At 40.6% G+C, this 26,560-nt stretch overlaps 1 protein-coding gene across 8 annotated transcripts in view; it reads right to left on the reverse strand.

Moving 5' to 3' along the window:
- Positions 1–1,943: 1,943 nt before the first annotated feature.
- LOC145340996 (putative cation-transporting ATPase 13A4) overlaps positions 1,944–26,560 on the reverse strand; it is an 85,333-nt gene continuing 60,716 nt past the window's right edge. For 3 of the 8 annotated variants that reach the window (XM_080185645.1, XM_080185646.1, XM_080185644.1), the window contains 7 exons: positions 22,389–22,485; positions 20,880–20,952; positions 20,405–20,579; positions 17,411–17,619; positions 10,646–10,734; positions 5,261–5,341; positions 1,944–2,912 (listed from right to left, as the gene is read on the reverse strand). In XM_080185645.1, the coding sequence (XP_080041771.1) occupies positions 2,622–2,912; positions 5,261–5,341; positions 10,646–10,734; positions 17,411–17,619; positions 20,405–20,579; positions 20,880–20,952; positions 22,389–22,485 (1,015 nt within the window). In that variant the 3' untranslated portion in view covers positions 1,944–2,621. Of the gene's footprint in view, positions 2,932–3,989; positions 4,180–5,260; positions 5,342–10,645; positions 10,735–17,410; positions 17,620–20,404; positions 20,580–20,879; positions 20,953–22,388; positions 22,486–26,560 lie in introns of those variants that run through there. The other 5 variants (XM_080185648.1, XM_080185649.1, XM_080185650.1 and 2 more) reach the window with 5 other exon arrangements.

Below are 26,560 nucleotides of genomic sequence, written 5' to 3' on the forward strand. Positions count from 1 at the left end.
AATCGGGATTTACAAATGTCTTATTTGTAAAGTAATGATTTGTTCCATATTAAGGAAAATGTACAATTATTTGGGCAAGGGATAAACTTGCATCTATCAATCTCTCTTTCATAAGTAAGTGGACTGAACTGTCTTGAAATATTGATTATGGCTCATGATACTTTAGGTATAACTGGAATGTGTGAAGATTACAATAGCACTTAACATCCATTGAAGTTGTAATCAATACATATGTATTGTGTGGATAAATTCAAATGTATGGACAAGAATTGATCATCAGTTTGGGGCAGCACAGTAGCACAGTGGTTAGCACTGCTGCTTCACACCTCCAGGGACCTGGGTTCAATTCCTGGCTTGGGTTACTGTCTGTGGAGTTTGCACATTCTCCTCGTGTCTGCATGGGTTTCCTCCAGGTGCTCCGTTTTCCTCCCACAGTCCAAAGATGTGCGGGTCAGGTTGATTGACCATGCTAAAATTGCCTTTAGTGTCCTGAGATGTGTAGGTTAGAGGGTTAGTGGGTAAATATGTAGGGATATGGGGTAAGGGCCTGGGTGGGATTGTGGTCGGTGCAGACTCGATGGGCTGAATGGCCTATTTCTGTACTGTAGGGTTCTATGATTCTATGATCAGTCTTTGTCTTGAAGTGTCTATGGATTCAGCAGCAGTGCAATAACCCATTTGATATTTTCTTTTAAACTTTGAAACAAAATTTAAAAATTGCCTGGATATTGGTTGTGATTAGTACCATCTGGGCATAGTATTAATGGTTCAAAACCAACCTTATTAGTTGATCCACAGACATGGATTCAAACCCCATCACAGCACATGGGGAACTTAAATTTGGTTAATTAGACAAATCTAGACTAAAACTAACTAATAGTGGTAACTGTCATGAAACTTCATTTTCACATAGTTAAAATCTTGGAACTCTCTTCCTAACAGCACTGTAGGTGTACCAACATCAGATGGACTGCAACTGTTCAGGAAGGTAATTCATCATCATCTTCTCAAGGGGTAGTTAGGGATGAGCAACAATTGCCAGCCTTAATTGTCAATGATATTCACATCACATGAAAGAATAACAGCGTCAGTTTAATTCCTGTTCTGGATGAGGGAGATTTGGGATCCACCTCCTCGCCTTCCCCCTGAGGGGAGAAGGTTCTGGCAAACCATCACTGACAATAGAATGGTGAAGAAAATGGCTCAGGCTAAAACATCAGCGGACCACGAACCAAGGACCTGCCTTCGGATAGAGCACAAATTAAGGAATGAATTCAAGAGAAAGCTGGACAAGCAAATGAGGGAGAAATTAATAGAGCACCAAGATAACAGCTGACTCCACGTGTAGCAGCTCCTGAACATTTTCCTGGTTCAGCTGGCCTTAGTAAGAAGTCTGACAACACCAGGTTTAAGTCTAACCAGTTGATTTGATAGTAATCCCACAAGCTTTCGGAAACGGTGTTCCTTCGTCAGGTGTTGGAAGGTTCCAGCACCTTCCAACATCTGACAAAGGAACACCGTTTCCAAAAGCTGGTGGGATTACTATCAAATAAACTGGTTGGACTTAAACCTGGTGGTGTCAGACCTCTTACTGTGTTTGCCCCAACGCCGGCATCTCTACATCATGACTACCATCAGCTGGCCTTACCCAGCCCTTATCCACTCCCAGCAATGAAGATCCTGCCTTTATAGGCACTTTGTCCCGAGGCGAGCAAGTAGAGCTGGGAATTTTGCCAACCCACCACCACCCACCTTGAGAATGAAAATTTAGACCATCGTGTTGCAGGAATACATTATCAGTAAGGTTATAGGTCAACAGATGAAATTCAAGTATCTTCTTTTTTTCACTATCTTATAGAGATATTCCACTATTAAGATGCCAAAATCACTGTTCACGTTTCTTAAGCAATTATCTAAATGCAATTGCATCATTCACATTCTCATTGAAATTGATCATTTTTATATAAAATGCTACACATACAAACAGTGAGGTTACAAAATTTGCAATGAAATGGAAAACAGTTAAAATTGAGAGGCCTAACAGGACTACTGCTTTCTTCATGAGGTCACATTGAATGAGGATGTTCCCACATGTATGAATTGATGTAAGGAGCACCAGAAATGGTTAAGCAATGAGCATGAATTATGTAGAGTATGCTATTGATTATTAATGATCTAGAACACCACCACAGTAGCAAATAAAGACTCAGTTTATTCAGTCTTCTCTTCAAATCCCCACAGTGTTCAAGTTCCAGGTAGATTTAAACTTTTTTCCAGTAAAGCAATAGAAACCAATATTATTTTGTTTCAAGATGCTTAAGTGTGTAACTTTTTATTGAATAGTTTGTGAATAAAATGGAAGGTGTAATTTGATTCTGATAATGACATTAATAGCAGTAAACAGAGTCCTGTATCACAGAGCAAATGATTGCCCAAAATTCTCAGATAATTTTCAGCATATCAATATCTTATGAAAATTTAATGACTTTAAAAATCGTTTACATGAATCTCACTTCTGATATTGTACTTCATTACAAAACATGTTTACCAAAGTCAGTTGACAAGTGGAACGGCGCCTTAATGCAAAGTTAAAATTTGCTGCAATGTTATCAGTAAGTATATCAAATGTCTTCTTTTTTGTAGCCTCCCTCCTCAGTTTGCCTTGAAGTAGAATTTGCAAATCCATTTGACACCTCTTTAGAGATTTTGTCATGTTCATAACTCTTATTAGAGTAAATTTCCAGAGTTTCTTCCTCCGCAATGCAAAATGTTGTGTAATCTGTATCACCTTCTGGCGGCCAGTTTGGTTCTTTCTTTATTATTCTTTGCATCTTCTTGTAACGCTGTGTAGATTTTACTTTACAAAACCTTTTTAGGAACACCCTGAGGCATCTGTTTTCTATCACAATTTCCTAGTAAAGTAACATCAGCCTTATTCATTAATTAGTTTTTCTTCAATCAATCTGCAGGTTTCATTTCCTTTAAAATCAAGCAACTTGTCCTTTTAATAAAAGGTTTGGTTATTACAATCTTCATAAAAATGTCACTATCTTCACACTGAAAGCCCTAAGTTTAAAGCAATCACATAATAAGTTGTAGCTTGTTAGCTTTTACCATTGTTGTGGTCGAGTAATAAACTAATTGCTCCCCTGTTGTATTGTATTTAGGAATTCAGATTAAATTGTGTTGTACTTAGGGAGTTGTCATCAGATTAAATTGAATTAGAAGGCAGGGAATACTTGGATCAAGGACTGTAGGTGTAAGCTTTCTAATAATGTTAAGACAAATACCTATAAAATGCATGGATAATTTAGCTCCCATTGTAAAGACATACATTTAATGTTCTAATATTTAATTTCAATCTCTTGTGACATTGCATGTAGGAAGTCTAGACCATATGAGGACTAAGCCATAATTTGGACCAGGTCCCAGTTTCAAATCATCTGTTCTGTCCTTATTTTTATCATTCCACTACAAATTCCTCTGTCCACAATTATAGTGGGAACATGTTGTAATCACGTAGCTAGTTGTTGTAATCATGTAGCCAGTGGTGGCACAATATTCTCCACTGGGAGAATATGCAAGCACAGGCTGACATGCTTGAGAAAGAAAGTTTCCAAAACAAAAGTAGATGTCAGAATTTATCGTGCAAACAATGAACTGCCCAGCACTGAAACTATTCCAGTTTTGCATATTTAAAGGCAGTATTACATTGGAAATATTCTTATCTTGGGAACAAATTATATAAAAAATTCAGCATCAATATAACTGACTTGGTCCATTAGTTTGTAATCACAGTTACAAAGAAGCTTTGCAAATAGATACTTAGATCCACATGCAAAGCTCTGTTATCAATTTGTTGTAGTGATAGGAAACAGTTTGTTGAAGCATTCAGTCTCTCATAACATTAACAAAGTTTTAAAATGAAACTTTGTGTTGAGCTAAAGTTGTACTGAAGCCTGTGCAAACAGCCTTCTGTGGTTATCAGAGAGCCAACTTGTACCATCACTTTTACTGATGCATGCCTGAAAACACTACCTACTCTTAAAGTGGTAGGCTTTCAATAAATGGGCTCTGATTTCAATGCAGTCAAAGTGCAGAGAGGACGAAGATCTGAAAGAATATACTTACCATGAAAGACTGAACAGGGTGGAGCTCTTTTCTCTGGCATAGAGAAAGCTTAAGGGATGAATGGGAGAAAAGGCTTTAAAATTCTGAAGCGGTTTGAAGATGTTTCCAGTTTTTGGTGACACCAAGATTAATGCTCATAAGAAAGTCACCAATGAATCCAATCAGGAAATTAGGAAACAATCCTTAATCCAAAGAGTGGGAAGCATGTGCAGGTCCCCACTGCATGGTGTACATGAGAAAAAAGCATGGATGCATTTAAGGGGAAATTAGATGGTTCACCAGACAGCAGTGATTACCATGCTCTGATATACTTTGGAGATTTGGACAGCTTCTAAAGAGGTTTGAGACCTTAGTAGACACCTCAAAACAGTGGAGAAATACTATTGGCGATGTCTTTGCAAGATACTCCAAATCTGGCGGCAAGATAGGCAGACTTTCTTTCCCAAGGCAACATGCCCAGATTAATGCACTCAAAACCAACTCTGCAAAGGACACGTTGTTCACATGCCTGACACCAGACTCTTGAAATGACTGCTTTTCTCAAAAATTGGTCACGGCATGAGACTTCCAGTGGACAGCAGAAACACTTTAGGGATGTCCTCAAAGCACCCCTAAAGAGGTCAAACATTCTATCAACACATGGCAATCCCTGGCTTGTGACCAACCAAATGGAAAAGGTTCTTTCGTGCAGGCACAGAACACATTGAAAAACTTTGTTGGGAACATGAAGAAGTGAAGTCGAGGCATTGGAGAAAGCACACAAAACTTCACACAATTCATCTACCCAGCTTTTCGAACACCACCTGCCGCCATATGTGGATCACACTTTGGACTTATCAGCCATCTCAGAGTCCACTGAACTGCAAGGAAGAAAGTCAACCTGTCGTCAATCCCAAGAGACTGACTAAGAAGAGATAAGCACATGAGGGAGAAAGGAATAGAAGAATCTGTTGATATATGTTGATAGGAGTAGACAAAGTAGGGTAGCTGGAGGTTTCTAGATTAACACAGGTGCTGGCATAGACCTGTTGGACAGAATGGCCTGTGCTATAAATTCTCTCTATTTCTGTGTAAGATTCAAAAATATCAAGTACATATTTGTGGCATAAATAAGCCAAAGCCTACTTACCTCAATGGCCATCATAACAAAAAAATGAACAAGAACCATAACTAGAAGATAAACCCTCCAGCTTCTTGGAGTGCAAACAAGCTAAGAAAAGAAAAGAGGTTTAACATTATAATGTTAAAATAAACCATTGATAGACTCTTTGTTCCAGTGATTTACTGTGATTGAATGAATTAAATTGCATTTTTATCACAAAAGCTTTCTGTGAGAGAAAGTGAGATGCATTTTCTATGTCAAATTATGTTCTTATTCCTTTATACTTGGAGAAATACTATAGTCAAGACCTTGATTCTTATTACATTGGTTTACTTATGCTAACAATGAATTTTATCACTTACCTTTATGAAAGTGCAGGAACAAAATAATAATGGTAAATAAGGTGTTGCAGGTTGCATACAGGGAGGAGATTTGGAGCAGTAATGGGAATGGGGAATACATAGGGTTTGGTAGTACTGGGAATGTAATCTTGGTGTCTTGGGCGGCTGGAAGGGTAAGTGGGGTATATAAGAATGAAGTGATGTTGCAGTTCTCAAATATTGGAGAGGAATTTTCTTAAATTTCAAAGTAGTGGTTGGGAGCCATAAGATTCTCAGAACATTGGGAGTGCTCAGTTGGGAGTGTGAAAGTGGTAGGGGAGCAGTCATGTGATCTTGGATACACAGATAAGCATAATAAGAAGTAAGCGGAGTGAACTTTTTCTCAGCATGAGAGTATTGAGTGGGAGATGCCTTGACTGGGAACAGTGAGAGAAGCAGAGCAAGTTTATAAAACAATAAAAGTAGTATTGCAGTGTTGGTAAAACAAGAAATGGATAATGAGATTTGGGAGCAGTGGACAAGGTATTGGGTTCTGGGACAATTGACAAATTGGAATGAAGGAATATTGGAGCAAGGGGCTGGATACATGGTACAGAGAAGCTTGGGAAGGGACTGAATTGCAGGGGAGTAGATCCTGAGGTCCAGTAAGAATGAAGGAAGCAGTAGGGATTGGTGTGGAGTGGAGTATGATATAATTGGAGGGTGAGGATCTGAAAGTATTTTAGGGAAGAATGGTGAAAGAAAATTGAAGACTATCAATGGAACCTTCTGAAATGAATCCTTGCCTGAAGGGCTGTACAACCTTGGATCAGAAAACTAATTTAAATGGGCAAGCTTAGCAGGAACTCTTAATTCAGGCACACTGTTATTATCCCGCTTTGATCAATGACAGAAGGTGGGCAGGATGACAAGTACACTCTGTCAGAAAAAGGATAGGGGACAATAACGTGTGTCAGAGAAGCTCACTTGGATTCTTGAGGGTGCAGCCACTATAGGAATGGAGAGGACCCGCCAGTGCTACCCGTTTGGTGTCCCTTTTACTTGGAGATCTGATTGCCAGATCTGAGGAGGTATAGTAAGAGGAACCCACTCAAGGATGTGAAAAAGAGGACAGACCACCACCCCCCCACCCCCCACCAACCAAAGTAGCCTGGATGGCAGCGACTGAGGAATTCAGCAGCAGAAGTGAGACTGCTCTAACCTGGAAAAAATGCACCTCGATGAACCAGGGCCTCAGGAGGGTCTGGCAGGTGAGTGTAATATACCTTCAGGGGCCAAGCTGTACTCTAACATTCCCAGTGTTCTCCTGTGCAGCAGTTGTAAGGTCAACACATCTCACAGCTATCATTCCCCGCATGCAGCTATCATGCCCATCTAAATAGCCAACATTCAAACTCACCCTCGTCCAATTAAGCTCACACCCATGCTCTGCAAATACTCTTCAAAATTTTGTCTTGTCTTCTTTCAAACATTTACACAAACATTTTCCCTCCTTGCAGGAGATGAGAGCACACAACTAAGAATGCACCAACAGTCAAGACTAGATGTTACTAAGATAACAAAAATATAAAACTGAAGGCTGTATATCTGAATGCTCATAGCATGAATTGATAGCCACGCTCTGAAGTAAATAAATTTGATCAGAAAACCATTATGAGGGTATGGCTGCAGGATGACAATAAATGAATCCTGAATACCAAGAGTATATGACATTTTAAAAAAGGAAGCTCAGTAAAGGTGGAGGGGTGGCACTTAATAGGTATGGTATTGGTGCAATAGTTAGAGGTGACTTTGGTTCAGGAAATCAAAATGTGGTTTTGATGGAAGTGGTTTACAAGTCTCAAACAGTAACCATAATGCAGGTCAAAGCGTACAAGAAGAAATATTGAGTGGCATATGGAAAAGGGACAAAAATAATCATGGATGATTTTATCTGCACAGAAACTGGAAAAATCAGATTGCCAATAATTCATTGGATGGATTCATCAAATGCTTTTGAGATAATTTCTTAGAGCAGTAAGTTCTGGATCCAACTGGTTAGTGTTGTATGATGTGCCAGGATTAATTAATGACCTCATACTAAAGGCACTCCAAGAGGCAGTGACCACAATATGATTGAATTTTACATCCCATTTTGAAAGGGAGAAGAGTGTGTCTAAGACTAATATTTTAAACTTAAATAGGGGCAACAATGGAGATATGAAAGCCGAGCTTGTTGGAGTGAACTGAAACACTGGACTACTGGATAGTTCAATAAAGAAGTAGTGGCAGATATATAAGGGGATATTTCAGAATAGAACATAGAACATTCAACACTACAGCACAAACAGACCCCTCGACCCACTAGTTGAGCCGATCACTTCTATCCCTACTAAGCCATAGACCTATCTATAACCCCCAATCCCATTAGATCCCATATACTCATCCAGAAGTCTTTTAAAAGACCCCAGCGAGTTCGCCTCCACCACCACCGATGGCAGCCGATTCCATTCACTCACCACCCTCTGAGTGGAAAACTTACCCCTAACATCTCCTCTGTACTTGCTTCCCTGCACCTTAAATCTGTGTCCTCTCGTAGCGACCATTTCAGCCCTGGGAAATAGCCTCTGAGAATCCACCCTATCTATTCCTCTCAACACCTTATAAATCTCTATCAGGTCGCCTCTCAACCTTCGTCTGTCCAGGGAGAAGAGTCCCAGCTCCCTCAACCTATCTTCATAAGGCATGCCTCCCAATCCAGGCAACATCCTTGTAAATCGCCTCTGCACCCTTTCAATAGCTTCCACGTCCTTCCTATAGTGAGGCGACCAGAACTGCGCACAGTACTCCAAGTGGGGTCTGACAAGAGTCTTATAAAGTTGCAGCATTACCTCCCGACTCCTAAACTCAATCCCTCGATTAATGAAGGCCAGTACACCATACGCCTTCTTGACCACATCCTCCACCTCTGAGGCCGATTTAAGAGTCCTGTGGACCCGGACCCCAAGATCCCTCTGCTCTTCAACACAGCTAAAACTCCTACCCTTGATATTGTATTCCTTCATCCCATTGGTCCTGCCAAAATGGACCACTATACATTTATCTGCGTTGAAGTCCATCTACCACTTCTCCGTTCAGTCTTGCATCCTATCTATGTCCCGCTGCAACTTCTGACATCCCTCCAGACCATCCACAACACCACCAACCTTCGTATCGTCTGCGAACTTACTAACCCGAATATTCAGAATAAGTATATTCCTACTATAAAGAAACATTCTAATGGGAGGACTCACTATCCATGGTTAACTCAAGAAATTAAGGAAAGCTTCAAACTTAAAGAAACTTAAGTATAAAGTTGACAAGCAGGACAGATGATTGGTTAAAATATAAAGTCATGATGTGGAGATGCCGGCGTTGCACTGGGGTAAACACAATAAGAAGTCTCACAACGCCAGGTTAAAGTCCAACAGGTTTATTTTGTAGCAAAATCCACTAGCTTTCGGAATGCTGCTTCTTCATCAGATAATAGGTATGATGAACTTGACGAAGGAGCAGCACTCCAAAAGTTAGTGAATTTTGCGACCAAGTAAACCTGTTGGACTTTAACCTGGCATTGTGGGACTTCTTACTATAAAACATGAAGAGCAGCACAGAATGACTAAAAGATCAGGAGAGAAAAAGAGTATGAGATGAAGAAAGCAAGAAATGTTAAAATGGATAGTAAGAATTTCTACAGATATTTCAAAAGAAAAAGAATAAGTTGGTCCTCGAGAGATTGACTATGATAGTCGATAAGGAAATGACAGGTGAAATGAGCAAATATTTTGCTTCTGTCCTCACTGTAGAATATATAAAGAACATTTCAGTAATAGCTGGAAATCAGGAGGTGGAAGGGAGTGAGGAACTTGGTGAAATTACAATCACTAGGGATATACTGAGCAAAGTGATGAAGTTGTGGGCGGATAAGTCTTTGGATTCTGAGGGACTTCATCCTAGGGCTTTAAAAGAAATGGTTCATGAGACAGCAAATACATTGGTTTTGATTTTCCAAAATTCACTAGATGTTGAAAAGGTTCCATCAGGTTCCATCAAATGAGCAATTATATGCCCTCTGCTGAAAAAGGGAGGGAAGCAGAAAACAGGAAACAAGAGGCCAGTTAGCTTAATGTCCATTGGAAAGTTTATAGCTGGGCAGAAAAGCTCAAGATTCAGAATCGTTTTGCGGAAGAGGAATCATGTTTAACCAATTTATTATAGTTCTTTGAAGGAGTAACTTGTACTGTGGATAAAGGGATCCTGTAGATATACTGGGGGGAATTTTCCTATCCCACCTGCCGCAAGAATCGTAACGGGAGATGGGGGTGGACCACGCAAAGTTCCATTGACTTCAGGCGGGAATTTCCAGTTTGGGGTCAAGAACGGCTGGAAAGTTCCGCCCACTGTTTCTGGATTTTCAGAAGACATTCAGGAGAGTGCCACATTAAAGGATATTGCTCATAGTGTAGTGTCTTATGAGGAAAGGATGAACAGACTGGGCTTGTTTCCACTGGAGTTTGGAAGAGGGAGGGGTGACTTGACTGAAGTATATAAAATTCTAAATTGTTTCAATAACATAGATGTGGAAAAGATGTTTCCTCTTGTGGGTGAGTCCAGAAATAGGGGCACTGTTTAAAATTAGGGTTCATCCTTTTAGAACAGAGGGGAGGAGAAATGTTTTCTCTCAGAGGGTTTTGAGACTTTGGGACTCTGTACTTCAGAAGGCTGTGGGGTCAGAGTCACTAAATATATTTGAGGAAGAGGTAGATAGATTCTTTTTAGGCAAAGGAATCAAAGGTTATTGGGGGTAGATAGGAATGTGGAATTTAAAACACAAATAAACCAACTAATATTGTATTGAGCAGGCATGAGAAGTCAAATAGCTTACCTTTGCTCCTATTTCACATCTTAGTAGGTTTGTGAAATATTGGCAATTATTGTACCAAGAAGGGTAAAATACTATTTCAGTGAAGGAGCAAAGCAGGCTAATCCACACTCGTTATTTTCCATTCCTGCTGAAGTTGAATGCTACATCTTTATGGCTTAGTGTACTTACATCCAGTGCATTGTATAAAGTATCCTGCTCACCGAAAAGGAAATAGAGGCATGTTCCAACCTGAGCCAAAATGGCAATCATGAAAATATCTGAAATCAAAGAAAGGATAACCAATGAATGAAAAAGCTGGGGAACTAACAATGTGTCTTCCCTATTTCCAACATAAATTAACCAGGAATTTGTATCCAGCACCATCTGGTCTTAACTCAGACCTTCCAGCACAAGTGAGCTAATTTGTTTTTAGGGCTAAATCAGTATTCCCAGCAGAAAGCAGCTCTTGTAAAGATCACACATTTGAAGATCATGGGTACACTGAAAATCAATGTCTGTGCTGTCATGATGCATTTTCTGTGATGAGCACTCCTCATCAGGAATGGAGAACAGTTCCCTTTAATTCCTTATAGAATTATTGAATCCCTACATTGCAGAAAGAGGCCATTTGGTCCATCAGCCTTCACTGACCACAATCCCACCAAGGCCCTATTCCCGTAATCCCACCAAGGTCCGATTCCCACAGTCCCACATATTTACCCTGCTAATCCTCCAGATATTAGAATCAATTTAGCATGACCAGTAAGTGCCAAATGACCACATATGTGTCCAGCAAGCTTTGTTCTTAGTGCAATCTGAAGAAAATGGTTCAGATGAGGAATATAGAAGCATAATAGCATTCTATCACCCACATATACCACCCAGTCTGTGATCTCAAAGTTTGTAGCATCTTTGCAATAAACTGAAATATAATCTTGTAACTCTCTTAACCATATAGAAAGAAGAAAGATACAGAGAACTATAACTCAGTTGTTTTTTGAAGTGGCATATAATCAACAATTTTACAAGCATTCTTTCACTTGGTAAAATTCTTTTTTTCCTTTGATTTACTAATTTTTATTCAAACCCTCTAAGTATTAACTTTTTTCGGAATAAGGTTTCACAGGAACTGGCCACTCTCTAGCACCTTTTGTTGGCAAATTTGTTGAAGACACAAAGGTAGCTAAGAAAACAAGTTATGAGGAAGTTACAAAGAGTCTGTGATGTGATCTAGATCAGCTTAGTGAGTGGCAAACATTGACAGAGGGGATAGAATGTGGGAAAATGTGAGTGTTCCAACTTTGGAGGAAGAATGTAAAAAAAAATCATTATTTAAGTGGACAGAGACTGCAGAATGCTCCAGTACGGAAGGATGTGCGTGTCTTCATACATGAACCACAAAACGTCAGCATGCAGGCTCAAGAAATAATTAGGAAGGCAAATGCAATGTTTTCCTTTATTGCATGGGGATAGAGTATAAAATAGGGAAGTATTGCTGTAAAGGACATTTATGGGACTGCACCTGGAATACTGTGCACAGTTTTTGTCAACTTACTTAAGGAGGGAGCGATTCAGAGAAGGTTCACTAGGCTGATTCCTGGGATGAGGGGTTCGTCTTATGAGGGAAAGTGAGCAGCTTGGGCTTATGCTCATTGGAGTTTAGAAGAATGAAAGGTCATTTTCTTGAAACATTTTGACAAAAAAGATACTGACAGGATGTTTCCCTGTGAGGGTATCTGGAACGGGGCACGCTGTTTCAAAATAAGGAGTCTCCCATTGGGGATTGAGAGAGGAGGAAGGTCACTCGTGTTTGGCTGGATCTTTGAATATGTTAAAGGCTGAGTTAGACAGATTTTTGATTAGCATGGGGGTCCAAGGTAATGAGGGGGGGGTGGGGGGGGAAGCAGAAACATGGAGTTAAAGCCACAGTCAGATCAGGCATCATCTTACTGAATGACAGAGCAGGTTCAGGGGGCCATGTGGCTCCTATTTCTTAGGTTCTTATGGCCATTCATGATATTTGGATTTAAACCGTGATAGATTTTCTTTTTAGATGTTGTTGTTCCCACCTGTTTAATCATTGTGCTGGCTTTATCTAATTTGTGGAGTCAGTTGCACTTATACAGCATAATTAGGTTTGGTACCGGAACAGCAGAAATAAGGACCTGAGCAATTGCATTTTTTTAGCCTTGATTTTTTTTTTAAATAATGGATCTTGGGTAAGTTTAAAGGGTGCAACCATTTAAAGGTACAAATCAGGATAACATATCAGAAGCTTGTGCAAGGCTTGACTGTTCAGGCTAAAACCCTGAAAAAGCACTTGGACCACCTCAGGGTCAGGGAGATGGCCCCTAGTGCCAGCCCTCAGCTTGGAGTTGACTTTGCGTTGGCCCCTCTGGACAATAAAAGTTTGGACTCTGATGGAGGCTGGAGAAGTGGCCCTCCAGGCTGAAGCAGAACCTGAAGAGGAAAACACTGCGCAAACTTTGATGCTCCCTCTGAAAAAAGGAAGTCCCCAGTTCTTTCTGTCCTCATGGAACCAAAGTTTCTTTTTTGGCTTTCATGTTGGGACTCCACCCTCCTTTGCAAGTTTGGGAATAATAGGCTCAATCTGATATGAAGATGTCGGCCCATCATCAGACCTGTTGTGGTATGTGGTGTAATCCTGTAATCGAAGGAAAATCATTCCAGTTTAGTCACCATGGATGCCGCTGGTTGTTTCTTCATAGCAGTGTTGACTGTTTGAACCGGCCATTCTGCCAATCCATTTGATGAAGATTGATAAGGTGCTGTTCGGACATCTCGAATACCATTGGAAAGCATAAAGTTCTGAAAATCACTGATAGGAAAGGCTGTACTGTTATTGGAGACCAGAACTTCCAGTATCCGTGTGTGCTGAAGTTTAGCCACAATTTCTTGATCATAGCCTGAGTAGTTGTGGAACTCATGTGGTGCACCTCGAACCATTTGAGTATCCGCCATGATTAAAAACATAAAACTCATAAAGAGACCTGCAAAGTCCACATGCATGGGCACCTATGGCTTGCCAGGCCACTGCTATGGGCGAGGGTGGGAGTTATAGATTTTCCTGCCACAGGTTCACATCACTTCACCAAATCTGGGCCACCAGATGTAACTCCTGGCCAACACCTTAATTTTTGATACATCTAGGTGGCCATTATGTAGTTTCACTAATATTGGACATTGTTCTGGGGGCAGAACAATTACTCGGGGCCTCTAAAGAATGATCCCATCCTTAACACCAAGTTCAGCTTTCTGAATGAGATAGGGTTTCATTTCTTCAGATGGTCATCCTTGTAATCCTAAATGTAGGATCATATGCCTAATTTTGGTTAAGGTTAGGTCTTTTTTGGATCCAGGCTTTGAGCTGCCTTGCTGACACTGGCAAGGTCTCCAAAATGTTCAGGGTCATCACAACCTCTTCTACTGCTGGTGAAGGAGCCAGGCTTGTCGGCAACGGGAGGCAACTCAATGTGTCCACATTAGCTATCTGGGTCTCAGGGCAATGTTCTAGAATAAATGGCTGTCAATAGCAAGGCCCAGTATTCGAGTGGAGGCAAAGGGGCGAAGGGGAATTGGGGGGGGGAAGGCAATTACCTTGTCCTCTTTGAAGAGGCCCACTAAGGGTTTATGGTCAGTAACTATTAAAAAATGTTGATAATAGACGTATTAATGGAACTTTTTCACACCCATTGTGACCACCAACTCTTCCTTCTCAATTTGAGAATATTGTCACCCTGCATCTGAAAGGGTCCTGGAGGCATATGCACTGGGCTTCTCCATCTGGTCTTTCTAGCAATGTGACAGTATTGCACCAATCTTGTATGGGAAAACATCACAAATCAAAAAAAGTTATTTCTTTCGGGTCAATATGGGCCAGTAGGTTGGATGATAGTAACTGATGTTTGACCTGACAAAAAGCCTCTGTCTGCAAAGCTCCCCAAGATCACCTGTGGTATTTCTGTAGTGGGGCATGTAAGGTGGCCAGCATGGAAGCCGATTCAGTATAGATTTGCCATAATAATTGACTAACCCCAGGAAACACTTTAGCTCTGTAGTGTTCCTTGGGATCGGTGCCTTCTTGATGGCCTGGAAAATGTATTTCTCCCTCTTGAATGGATTCCTGCCCTGGAAAATCATTGCAGGGCGTCTTCTATGTTGACCAGGTATTCCTGTTCTAAAGCCCCTGTGACCAAGATGTCATCTAAATGCACTGCTACCTTGAGTAGCCCTTGAACGATGTTCTCCATAACCTTCTGGAAGATGGTAGATGCCGATGAGTCCTCAAAAGGCAAACGGGTATACTCATAGCATCCCTGATGTGTGTTGATTGTCACGTTTTTGAGAGGACTTGTCCAGTTCAAGCTGGAGATAGGCTGGGTTCATATCCAACTTGGAGAACAAATTGCCACCTGTTAATCTGATGTACAGCATTTCAATCTGAGGCATCGTGTACCTATCGGGGTCAAAGATCCAATTGACTGTCTGTTTATAATCCCCGCAAAGACGAACTGATTTGTTGTGTTTAAGAAAAGAGGCAAGTTGTATGGACCACGCTGCAAATTGCACAAGCCTCATTATATCCAAGCTTTTGCGACATCCTTTTTCAATTTCCACCTTCTTCAGCAGGGAGTAAGGGACTGGTCTGACTCTGGAATACCTAGATGTAGTGTCAGGGTCAATGTAGATCTTGGCCTTTGATCTTTCTATTTTCCTCAGGCCCTCCTGATAATCTCGTACTGTCCCCCAATGCCTCCCCTGAAGATTTCCAATGTGTTGAGTGGAATCTGCTGAAGCTAATCTCTCCCCATAGGGCTTGGTCTGTAACCCCATATAACAATGAGTGAGAGCTAACTACTGTCTACCAGGGCCACTGTATTGCCTTTTATTTGTAAAGGTTCCCTTGTGTAGGTGACCAGCCTGGCCTTTATATCTTCTAACCTCAGCATTAGTTGCCTATTGTCTCTGGAAGAGGAGATATCTCTGCATGGAACACTCAAGTAGCAGCCTTGGCTTCCTTTCTAGACAGCACATATTTTGTGTGTTCCTGAAACATTGCTATGGCTGTGTTCTTTGACAGTGCTTGCCACAATTCCTCCAACTATACCCTTATAGAGTATATTATTTAATGTTATTAGTGTCAATATTGCTGTTCTTGATTGTCTGGTATGACATTAAGATTTTATAGTGACTCTTTATTACCTGATTGACACAAGCACTCTCTCTCCATTGAGGACTGGTTTTATGATGTCCCTCGCATTAGTTGGAACATATTGTTGATTGATGCCCTTTGTAAAGCCTGAGTCCCTTTATCCATCTTCTCACGTCTCAAGGTTCAACAGCTTTTTGTAAGTCCAAATTGGATTCTGCTTACAGCTTATTTTGGATGGTTAGATCATTTATTCCACAGACCAATCTGTCCTGCAACATTTCACTAAGAAGCGGTCCAAATTCACAGCATTCAGCTAGTTTCTGAAACCTAACCAAGAACTCAGTGACGGGTTTGCCATGTTGAAGTGATATATCTGGAGAATTACTTGGAGCTTCAGGTCGTAGTGGTTTTTTTTTAAATCAGGTTCACCAACTCATTAAAAGTTTTCTGGAGAGGTTGGATTTTTTATTACACTGAAAGTTGATGCGGTGCCCTGCATGCTGTTAACAATATCACTTCTTGCTCTTTGTCCCTTCAATGTTGTTAGCATAGAAGGAGTAACACATGCATTCCGTGAATTGGGCCGAGTTTTCCCCACTGGTGTCACAGGGCTCCACTTTCCTGAAAAGAGGCATAATGGCTGTTTCTTACTGGGGAAATTCTTGACGTTCAGATGTTCTCCAGAAGGAAAGATGGAGGAAGGAAAACATTTTCCCCTTATCATCATTGTAGTAATGCAGCCCACATGCTGGTTTCCATCACTAACACCCTTTATCGTGAATCAAAGGAAAAGGCCACTCCTTCAGGTTACAGTCAGATAATCTTCACCTCAGGACATACAACTCCAGTCTGGCTAAGGTTACAGGCTTGAAAATCCTGGCTGGCTGCTTCCCATTTGTTGAACCTATGCTCGCTCAATAAGGCAGCTTGCACTTCATGAAGCCTGCGGGGTGATCTATAGTATTAATGATCCACTAATGATCCATGGTTGTCATGACAGTACCCTTCCACGTAACTAGGTGAATTCGAATCCAACCACTCTACACACACGCTTCACATCAGAAATTACTGAATAAAGACTAGAGATGGGAATATTTGTAAATTCTACTGTCATTGGCTAAATGGCAGGGCAATGAATTGTAGCATTTTATTATTTTCTTAGATGAGATTGGCTAACTGAACATGAAGTTGGAGTCGAACCTGACTTTCCAATATACGGTGACGCTGGTTGGGGCAGCACAATGGCACAGTGGTTAGCATTGCTGCCTCACAGCGCCAGGGACCTGGGTTCAAATCTGGCCTTAGGTCATGTATGTGTGGAGTTTGCACATTCTCCCCATGTCTGCATGTATTTATTCAGGGTGCTCCGGTTTCCTCTCACAATCTAAAGATGTGTGGATTAGGTTGATTGGCCATGATAAATTAACTTTAGTGTCTAGGGGATTAGCCAGGTAAATATGAAGGGTTATGGAGGTAGGGCCTGGATGGGATTGTGGTTGGTGCAGACTTTGATGGGCCAAATGGCCTCCTTCCACACTGTAGGGATTCTATGATCCAGAAGGAGAGTTGTCATTGATATTTTCAATGGTACTTAGTGCACTTAGATGTGACTCAAAATATAAAAAATTGGCACATCAAATAGTCTTGAAAATCCATATCTTAATGTTAGCTACTGTAGAATAATTTCAAATCAATTATTAAATATATACATTTATACTTAGCTGATAATCAGAATAGATAATAATTTCAATGAAGCTAATAGAAATACCAAGCTTCCTTACAGTTAGTATAGATTGGTTTTCGATAGGGCTTTCCTTTGCTGAATACAATTGCTGTTGTTATACAGTTGAAAAGGGATAGAAGGTACACAGTGGTATTCTCATAGCTCCTATAGCTATCTTCATTTGATGCCAGCCAGTTAGCAACAGCGTCTGTTGTCTTGTTAATTGTAGTTATGTCATCATTGGTTAGGTTTGTGGGTCTACAAGCTCTGCAAAGAGAAATTATTAAAAACTTTTAAATACAATTATAAGTTCATTAGTATGACTGATTGTCAAATATCAAATGCCTTTGTTCTACTGTAAAGTCCCTATAACTATTAAGTAGAAAAAGTAACTTGACATGACTTAATTGTCATTTCTTGAGTATGCCAAAGTAAGGGGTCTTGTGTGATGGGTTGGTATATATTGGAATAGCCCAGTTAGTGTCAGAAGATAACTTGGTCCCTTTTTTCAAAAAGGCATTAAAGTCAGTCCCTGGGAAAGAAAATTAAATTAAGTTTAAAACAGGCTGCTGATTCGCAACCAGCCAGTTTCTGCATGCGATGCATCTAAGCTCAGAAGTTAACAGAACCTATCATAGAGATATCATAGAATCCCAAAAGTGCAAAAGAGGTCATTTGGCCCATTAAGTCTGCATCAACTCTCCAACAGCATGCCTTACCCAGGCCCTCTTCCTGTAACCCCACATATTTACCAAGGCTAATCCAACTAACCTAAACATCTTGGGACACTGAGGGGCAATTTTGGCATGGCCAATTCACCAAACCTGCACATCTTTGCACTGTGAGAGGAAACCGGAGCACTCAGAGGAAACCCTTGCAGACACGAGGAGAACTCCACATAGACAGTCACTCAAGATCAGAATTGAACCTGGGTCCCTGGAGCTGTGAGGCAGCAGTGCTAACCACTGTGTCACATGCCACCCATATCATAAGAGATGGTATAAATAAACACTGAGCAGGTACAGTAGTTGTAAGGAACCCCAATACAGTTTTAGAAAGCAAAGGTCACACCTGATCCAATGTTTTGAAAGGTAGTGGGAATGAAGTATTAGGGAGATTGAGTGATCATCGGCTACTATTTCTAAAAGATTTTTGATCAAGTGCCACATGACGCATTAAGTGAAAATAACATATCTCAAAGTGTAGAAAATGAAATAAAAGATTAAAAGGGTTATGAAAAGGAGGCTTTTTCATGGCTCTTCCTCAATGAGTTCCATAATGAATGAAATGCTTGAGTGTTCAATCTCCTTCTGTTATATGCCTCATAATCAAGAAGAGAGCATAGCCGATACAATAAATACATTTTCAAATGACTCCAAATTGTGTAAGGAAATTACTAAAAGAGGAAAACAGATTGCTTGTTGATATGTTTAGATTGGGACAGTGGGCTCCAATGTAGAGGAGTGGGAAATTATAAACATAGATACTTAAAATAAGGGCAAGGAATTTAGTATGAATGAGTGTCAGTTATAAATTAGTACAAGGGAGAAAAAATTGGAAGTGAACATTGGCTGCTTCCTCAAGCATCAAGCTCAGCGTAAGGAGGCCACATAGAAAAATAGTGCAGCGGGATGGGAGAATTACCCCCAATTTCTCTTTCATAAAACCAATTTGACTCTGCTTGATTCTATTATGATTTTCTAAATATCGCGTTATAACCTTCTTAATAATACACTCCAGCAATTCCCCGACAACAGTTTTAGGTTAACTGGCTAAAAGTTCTCTGCTTTCTGTCTTCCATTTTTCTTGAATAAAGACATTACATTTGCCATTTTCCAATCTGTTGGGAGTCTTCCAGAATCTAAGGAATTTTCAAAGATTATAACCAATGCCTCTTACTAGCTCTGCAGCCACATTAAGACCTTAGGGTGCAGGCCATCAGGCCCTGGGAACTTTCCTCCTTTAGGTCTCATAGTTTTTCCAGTATCTTTTCCTAGTTGATAGCAATTGTTTTAAATTCCACCCTCCCTTTCACCTCTTGATTTTCAAGTATGTTTGTGACTTTTCCTAAGACATATACAGTGAAGATTGGCACAAAATACCTATTTAATGCTTCTGCCATTTCTTTGTTTGGTATTGTTAATTTCCCAGGTTCATTCTCCAATGGACCAAACTTGTTTTTGTTACTTTTTTTATATATAAATATTTATAGAAACTCTTACTGTCTATTTTGGTATTTCTAGCTAGCTTTCTGTCTTTTTATTTACTTATTCTTCGCTAATTCTTAAAATCTATTCAATCTTTAGACCTACCACCAGTTTTCAGTGATTATATGCAGTGTTTCTTTCAAATGGTCAGTGGATAGGCATATGGATAATGTTGGAATAGTTTAGGTTAGAGGGTCATTAGATTGGTTCCACTGGTCGGTGCAACATTGAGGGCCGAAGGGCCTGTACTGAGCTGTAATGTTCTATGTTCTATGTTTACACTATCCTTAACTTCCTTACTTAAACACCGATGATGCATTCTTCTCAAGGTGTCTTTCTCACTGGGGACAATAGTTGCTGAGAATTAATTAATATCTCCGTAAAAGTTTGCATTGCATTGCTACTGTCCTATCTTCTGTCCTACCTTCTAATCCAATTTTCCAGTTAATTTTAGCTAATTCTGCATCCGTACCCATGTAATTACCTTGAATTAGATACAAAACTTACCTTGGATCCATAAATCTCGTCTTCAAACTGAACATGAAATTCTATTATGTTATCACCAGTGTTGCTTCTTCACTGTGACGTTATTGATTAATCCAGTCTCATTGCACATGACCAAGCCTAGAGTAACCTGCTAGCTCAGGCAAATGATATAAATGCAGTAAAAGGGTAGCTGGAGAAACGCAATATGGGGAAAGGAATATATGGATATGGGATTAGATGATGAAGTCTGGGAGGAGATATTTGTGTAGCATAAATAACAGTATGGACCTGTTGAACCAGATAGCCTGTTTCTGTGGTGTAAATACTTTAATAATGTTAAGCATGTTAATGCTTGGTACCTGTATATATCTGTGCGCGTGTACCAAGGTTGTTGCTGAACCATTATGAATCCAAACACATGTAAAACCAGGCTAAGAGCAACATTGAGAATAACTGACAGCAGTAAAGGTGGAGAAATAAGCTGGCCAGGGGGTCGATTCAGGTCCAACTGTGGATGTGCATGGTTGAAACTCACTGAAATAGAAATAAAAATTTGAATTAGCTCACCTCAGTTAATTTACACAAATATTTTGAATCTGCTGAATATCTCAAATCTGCTGAAACCTCTCCCAAATATTTCTAAATATTTAGTGAGCATTATATACCATCATTACGACAACATGAAAAAAACTGGCAGAGCTAGTTTATATGAATGATAACATATTTACAGTTGAGTCACAAGACTGCAACATATTCAACAGGCCTCAACAATTTTAAACTAGAACAGCAAAGAATTTTGAGTGTGCATTGAGACCCAGCAGTAACAATACTTACTTGTGATACCAATAATAGTTGTAATAGCCAGATCCTCAAACAAAAATTGATAATTTCCAAAAGTATTTGATTCCTAAATTGAAAAAGCAGTTTTATGTTAATAAATCGAATATATGTAACTTGTAAATTTATAGTTTATGTTTGAATAATGTGTACAGACTCTGCAGTCACTCAGATTGTTGCCAGCATGTGGACAGAAAGTAGTTTGCACAGTACTGAAGAACGAGTAGCACAAAATACATTTCTTTATTACATTAGCATACAGAAAACAGCCACATATAATGTCTCAATGTAACTGAAACTTTTATATATGCTGCTTTATAAAATAACTGGGGTTGTGAAATTTCAAAGGGCCAGGATAGGCACCCTGAAAGCCTAATTGGTACACATGTATCATGTTGTGTGAACTTTGTGGACTAGGTGGAATCCTTGAGGTGTGCTTACTTAGCTGATTTCAGCTGGAGTGGCCAGTCCAGTAAGTCGTAGTATTCTTGGTTGGAGGAGAAAAAGTCAGCTAATGTCTCACCAATTGGTTACTATCCAATCACCCTGACAAAAAAATGTGGCTATCAGCTAAGGACAAGATTAAACTTTGCTTTGAGCAAGTAACCGGTTCAGATTTAGAACCAGATTCTCCAATCTAAAGTTTAAAGTTTATTTATTAATCACAAGTAGGCTTACATTAACACTGCAACTAAGCAATTGTGAAAAATCCCCTAGTTGCTGTACTCTGGTGCCAGTTTGGGTACACTGAGGGAGAATTTAGTGTGGCCAATGCACCTAACCCACTGCTGGATTCTCCTGTCTGGCAAATGGAGATTTGGCTGAGTGCCAAATTCTCCATTCTCACTGACATGAACAGCTGGAGAATTCCAGCCTTAGTCTCTGGATTCATCCAATAAAAATTGGAGAATTGTACACAATTACACAGACTGACAACATCTAAAGGAACAATAACATGATGCAACACCTTCAAAAGCAGAAAGAAATAATTTGAAGAAAATAGATAAAGTGATTTTTTAAAAATGTATAAAACTTGTTTTGTGATTCCTGATTAGAAATAATGAATTTTAGAATTTTAACACAAATCAAAATCAAATTTCACATTAAGAAAGTGGATTCAGACTTTTTTGGTTTAAGTGTGTTCTTTAGTAGCAACAATACTGGTGAGCTTTCAAGCAGGATTCAGAACAATCTGATGAAAAGTGATCAACCTGCATTGTAAATGCTGATCCTTTCTGCATGCCTGACCTGCTGAGTATTTCAAACGTTTTCTGTATTCAGATTTCCAGCATCCTCAATATTTTACTGTTGTTTCCAAAAAATGAATTTGTCTTTCAGTTCCAACATTTCAAATCTGAAGAGATTTGATGTGCTTTATAGATGGTGCTCTAAATTTTAACCAAAATCTTTTTGAATCCACTTTTAAATATGTATACAGAAAATTTGACCGAGCAAAAGTGAAAATTTTCCAATTCCAGAAAGGTAAGTTCGAAAAATTACTCATACCCAGTACAGACACAAAACCCCAACATACTGGATCAAACTGTAGAGAGCCATATACTTAAATATGCAAAACGAGGAGACCAGTGCTGCCCTTCCTTCCCTGTCGGGGAAAAAAATGTAAAGACATTTATCATTAAACTGCTAATAAAAGCATTACATGTGACCAATGCTTCTCATTCCTAAACCTTGCCTGCCTAACCTGGATCTATTCTCTTCCTCAGGGATGGTCAGTGACTACATCCTTCTGTGTGTAACATTACTGAATGACATAAGATGCTCATTGTCTGTATTGCCACTGCCTATGCCACGTAAAAGTCTGCTGTATTGTATCCTAAGGAGGCACATGAACAATACTGAATTCAACATAAACACTGCACACTGAATAGTTGGAAGTTGGATAAATCTTGATTGAAAACTTTGCCATTTCAACATCAGGCTTTTTCACTCTACTTAAGAAAGTCACTCCAGAATGTATTTTTAAGGCAGTGATGGATAATGCATGAATATGCTAGGATGACAGTATTGTACAGCTAAGTTTTGCATTATTGTTTCAAGATACCTTACTTCATTACTGAATTAAATCCAAGAAAGACTTAGACCTACAATGTTGAAGGAGACACACTTATGCACCACATTTAAAATCAATAGAATTTTAAACCTAGAGATTATTTCTGGCATAATTTATGGGAGTGATATTGTAACACTGAGAAGGGCATGATGGCACAGTGGTTAGCATTGCTGTCTCATGGCACCAGGGACCCGGGTTCAATTCTGGCCTCTGGTCACTGTCTGTGTGAATTTGTACATTCTTCCCATGTCTGTGTGGGTTTCCTCCGGGTGCGCAGGTTTCCTCCCACAGTCCAAAGATGCGCGGGTAAAGTTGATTAGCCATGCTACATTGACCCTAGTGTCAGGGAGATTAGCAGGGTAAATATATGGGGTTACAGGAATAGGGACTGGGTGGGTGGTTGGTGCAGACTTGATGGGCCGAATGGCCTCCTTCTGCACTGTAGGGACTCTATGAAATGACAGATAGCATGTTTGCTGAATGATGCACCATACCCTTGCTCCAATCCAGACGAAGTCTGAGCCATGCACATAGATTTGAAATGTAGGAATTAGTGCAAGTAAGACCATTCATGATATAACTAGTTATCTCGAGGAAAGCTTCCTCAATGCACGTGCAATGCATTTTCGCCACCCACCCAAACTTGAGTCAGTGGGTAGAATTTATTGCTCGCCAGATGCAAACTGGGAGGTGGGAGAGCCATTTGATGAAGTGGGAAGGGCTATAATGAAGACTCCTTCACCCTCAAGTCCAAACATGGAAGGGAGGCCTCCTTGCTTGAAGCCCAATTATGGAGGGTGCTCACTGAGACTCCCTATTCATGGACAGCTGACTATATTTAATTCCCTCTCGCCAGCAACCTGCAGGCTGAGCAAGCATGTGACTTTGCTAAAATAGCAGCATTCTCTATGGGGTGAATTTTATGCCACCCCTCCCCCCCACCCCCACCTCCCCCCCCCCCCACCTTTCCCCCACCACCCCACCCCCCCACCTCCACCCACACTCTGCCCGCATATTTAAAGTTGGGGAGGCACATGAAATAAAGCAGGTGGCCAGCCTGCCACCTTCCTGCTGATCCCTTAACCAGTCCCCCACATTACAAAGGCTGGGCAAGTTATAAGACATCCTGTTCATCCTTAAGGTCTACACAGCCATTTAAATGGACAATTAAATCCCACTGAAGACCCTCATTCAAACTCCACCACAAATTTTGGGCCTTCTGGGAAGGCAGGCATCCTGGCAGCTTTGACAGGAAGAGGAGAGGAGATTCTTTTTGGGTGTCCCCTCTGCCCAATGGGGCAACTGTCCAAAATGGACTCTCCCACCACATTTATACCTCACCGCCCCCCCCACCCCACCCACCATCTGTACACACCCCATTCTGCACCTTGCAGTCATACTTGCCCAAAATCCCTAGAGTTATCTTAAGTCCACTATCCATTTTTACTTGGTCTTTGGGACTTGTGGTCCCAGCAGTGTGGTACTGCTGAAGTGGCTGGCAGGTCTCTTAAGCAATGACTTCCTTCCCTGAGAGGCAGAAATCCTACTCTTAATGAATTAATGCTGCTTCAATGTAACATTGCTGCATGATAGCCAGATTTCAAGTCAGCAAAATGTCAATTCTCTTTGCAGTTAGGGCATGGGTAATTCATTATTTTGTAAAATCCATACTCATGGTGCAGAGTTTCATTGATTACATACACATTGCTTTGCAAGTGCTAATTATCAACTCTGCCCTATACCATAACTGAAAAGGGTTCCACTCCATCAACCTCCAGATGTTGTGAGATTATAAGCAGTACATCATGCAGGACAAAGCCCAGTTCCCTGGAGTATTGATTTTGTGACAGTCCATTCTGCCAGTTCCACTTGGGCCATTGTAGCAAACCAAAGAGTGACTAGTGGGCGACAAGGGCTATCTGCTGACAATACAGCTAATGACTTTGGTGCATTACCCAAGCACACATGACAGTATGCTTACAATGAGAGCCATGCCACAACAGGAAATGCAATTGAGCAGTCTAGTGGTGTGCTGAAACATCAGTCCAGATCTTCTTCTGGTTTCTAGATCATGGGAGACCATACGAACCCCAGAAAATGTGTGACAAGATGCCTCAGAATTCCCAACACACTGACTTCATGGGAATTGCTAGGGAAATTTGAATTTCTGATGGCCAATTCCCCAAAAAGGCCTCTAAACCTATGTAGAGTCAATGACTTCAGACAGTTCTGATTTATTTACCTGAATAATTAGCCAGGCAATGTTTGCCATAAAGGTTTGAGTCTAACTCATTCACAATTATACAACTATCCTCCTCTGACCATAACTCCCAATCACACCACGATAAACTTCTCAACACTCCATTTACCCCCTGACCTGACCTGACTAGCTCCAACCACCTGACCCACTTCATCCATCTGCCACCCTACCCACCTTCGACCCTTCCATCTGCCATTCTATACACATTCTTGAGGCACGCCTGGGTCTTAGGTCGCTTGCACAGTCTTTTGACAATTTGTTTGGCAGGCCCTCCATGTATCCCTGGATAGAACTTGGCAAACAAAAATTGCAGCCCTGTTCTCTAGGACAGATATGCTTCTCGCATGACTGGTCAGCACAGCTAGCTCATCCAGTTGCAATTCACCTGCGCTTTTAGAGGTGCAAGTTATCTTTAAATAGTGTGATAACATTATGATTTTAGGCCCTTGCTGATGTGTGTGATTCATGAACATGAGGATTGGGTGAGAGAAAACAACAACAAGACTGTTGGCTCTCTGCCTGTGTTTCAATCAACAGACACAGGTTATTCATGAAGTCCGTTGTCCATTTGGAGATGCTAGTCAACTAAATCCACTACATGTCTCAGCAAGGACCCTTCAATCTGATTGTCTAAGGAGACATGCCATTGCTTGGCCTGTTCACTCTTGGTCACAGGTCCCCTGTAGAGGATGCCCCTCTATGTTTGGTTCTTCAGTTACACTGTGTAAAAACCCGCAGTTTGTTGGCAGATTTAGGTACAATGACTACATCACCATTGTCTGCAAATGTTGGGCAGGATACAGATTCAATTATCTCACACTTGGAGCCAGTGCTTAATGGTAAAAAAAGGTCATGCAAACTACTTGGCTATGTTTGAAGCTAGACATTAAGGCTACAGAAATCACAAACATGATTAAAGCCAGCACACTTGTGACTTTTTTTTAAATCTGTTGCATTTTAAGTGTGACTAACATTGGCTCAATGACTGATCAATTTATGAAGACTGAAATGGAACTCATGCCCATGCTTCCAGATATTCCAGTTGGGATGATTGCAATCTGAAATGCAGATCCACTCCTCACCATCTAAGAACTGAAAATAAAGCATATTTCTGATTTCTTAGCATCATAAAATCCTACAGTGCAGAAGGAGGCCATTCAGCCCACTGAATCTACAAAAACCACAATCCCACACGGGCCTTATCCCCATAATCCCATGCATTTACCCTAGCTAGTCCCCTGACACTAAAGGGCAATTTAGCATGGCCAGTCCACCTAACCTGACTTTGGACTGTGGGAGGAATCCAGAGCACCCGGAGGAAACCCAAGCAGACACGAGGAGAAACTC

Source organism: Carcharhinus amblyrhynchos, chromosome 3 (assembly GCF_965287045.1).
Source record: "Carcharhinus amblyrhynchos chromosome 3, sCarAmb.v2.hapA, whole genome shotgun sequence".
In the NCBI taxonomy this organism is placed as follows: Eukaryota; Metazoa; Chordata; class Chondrichthyes; order Carcharhiniformes; family Carcharhinidae; genus Carcharhinus; species Carcharhinus amblyrhynchos.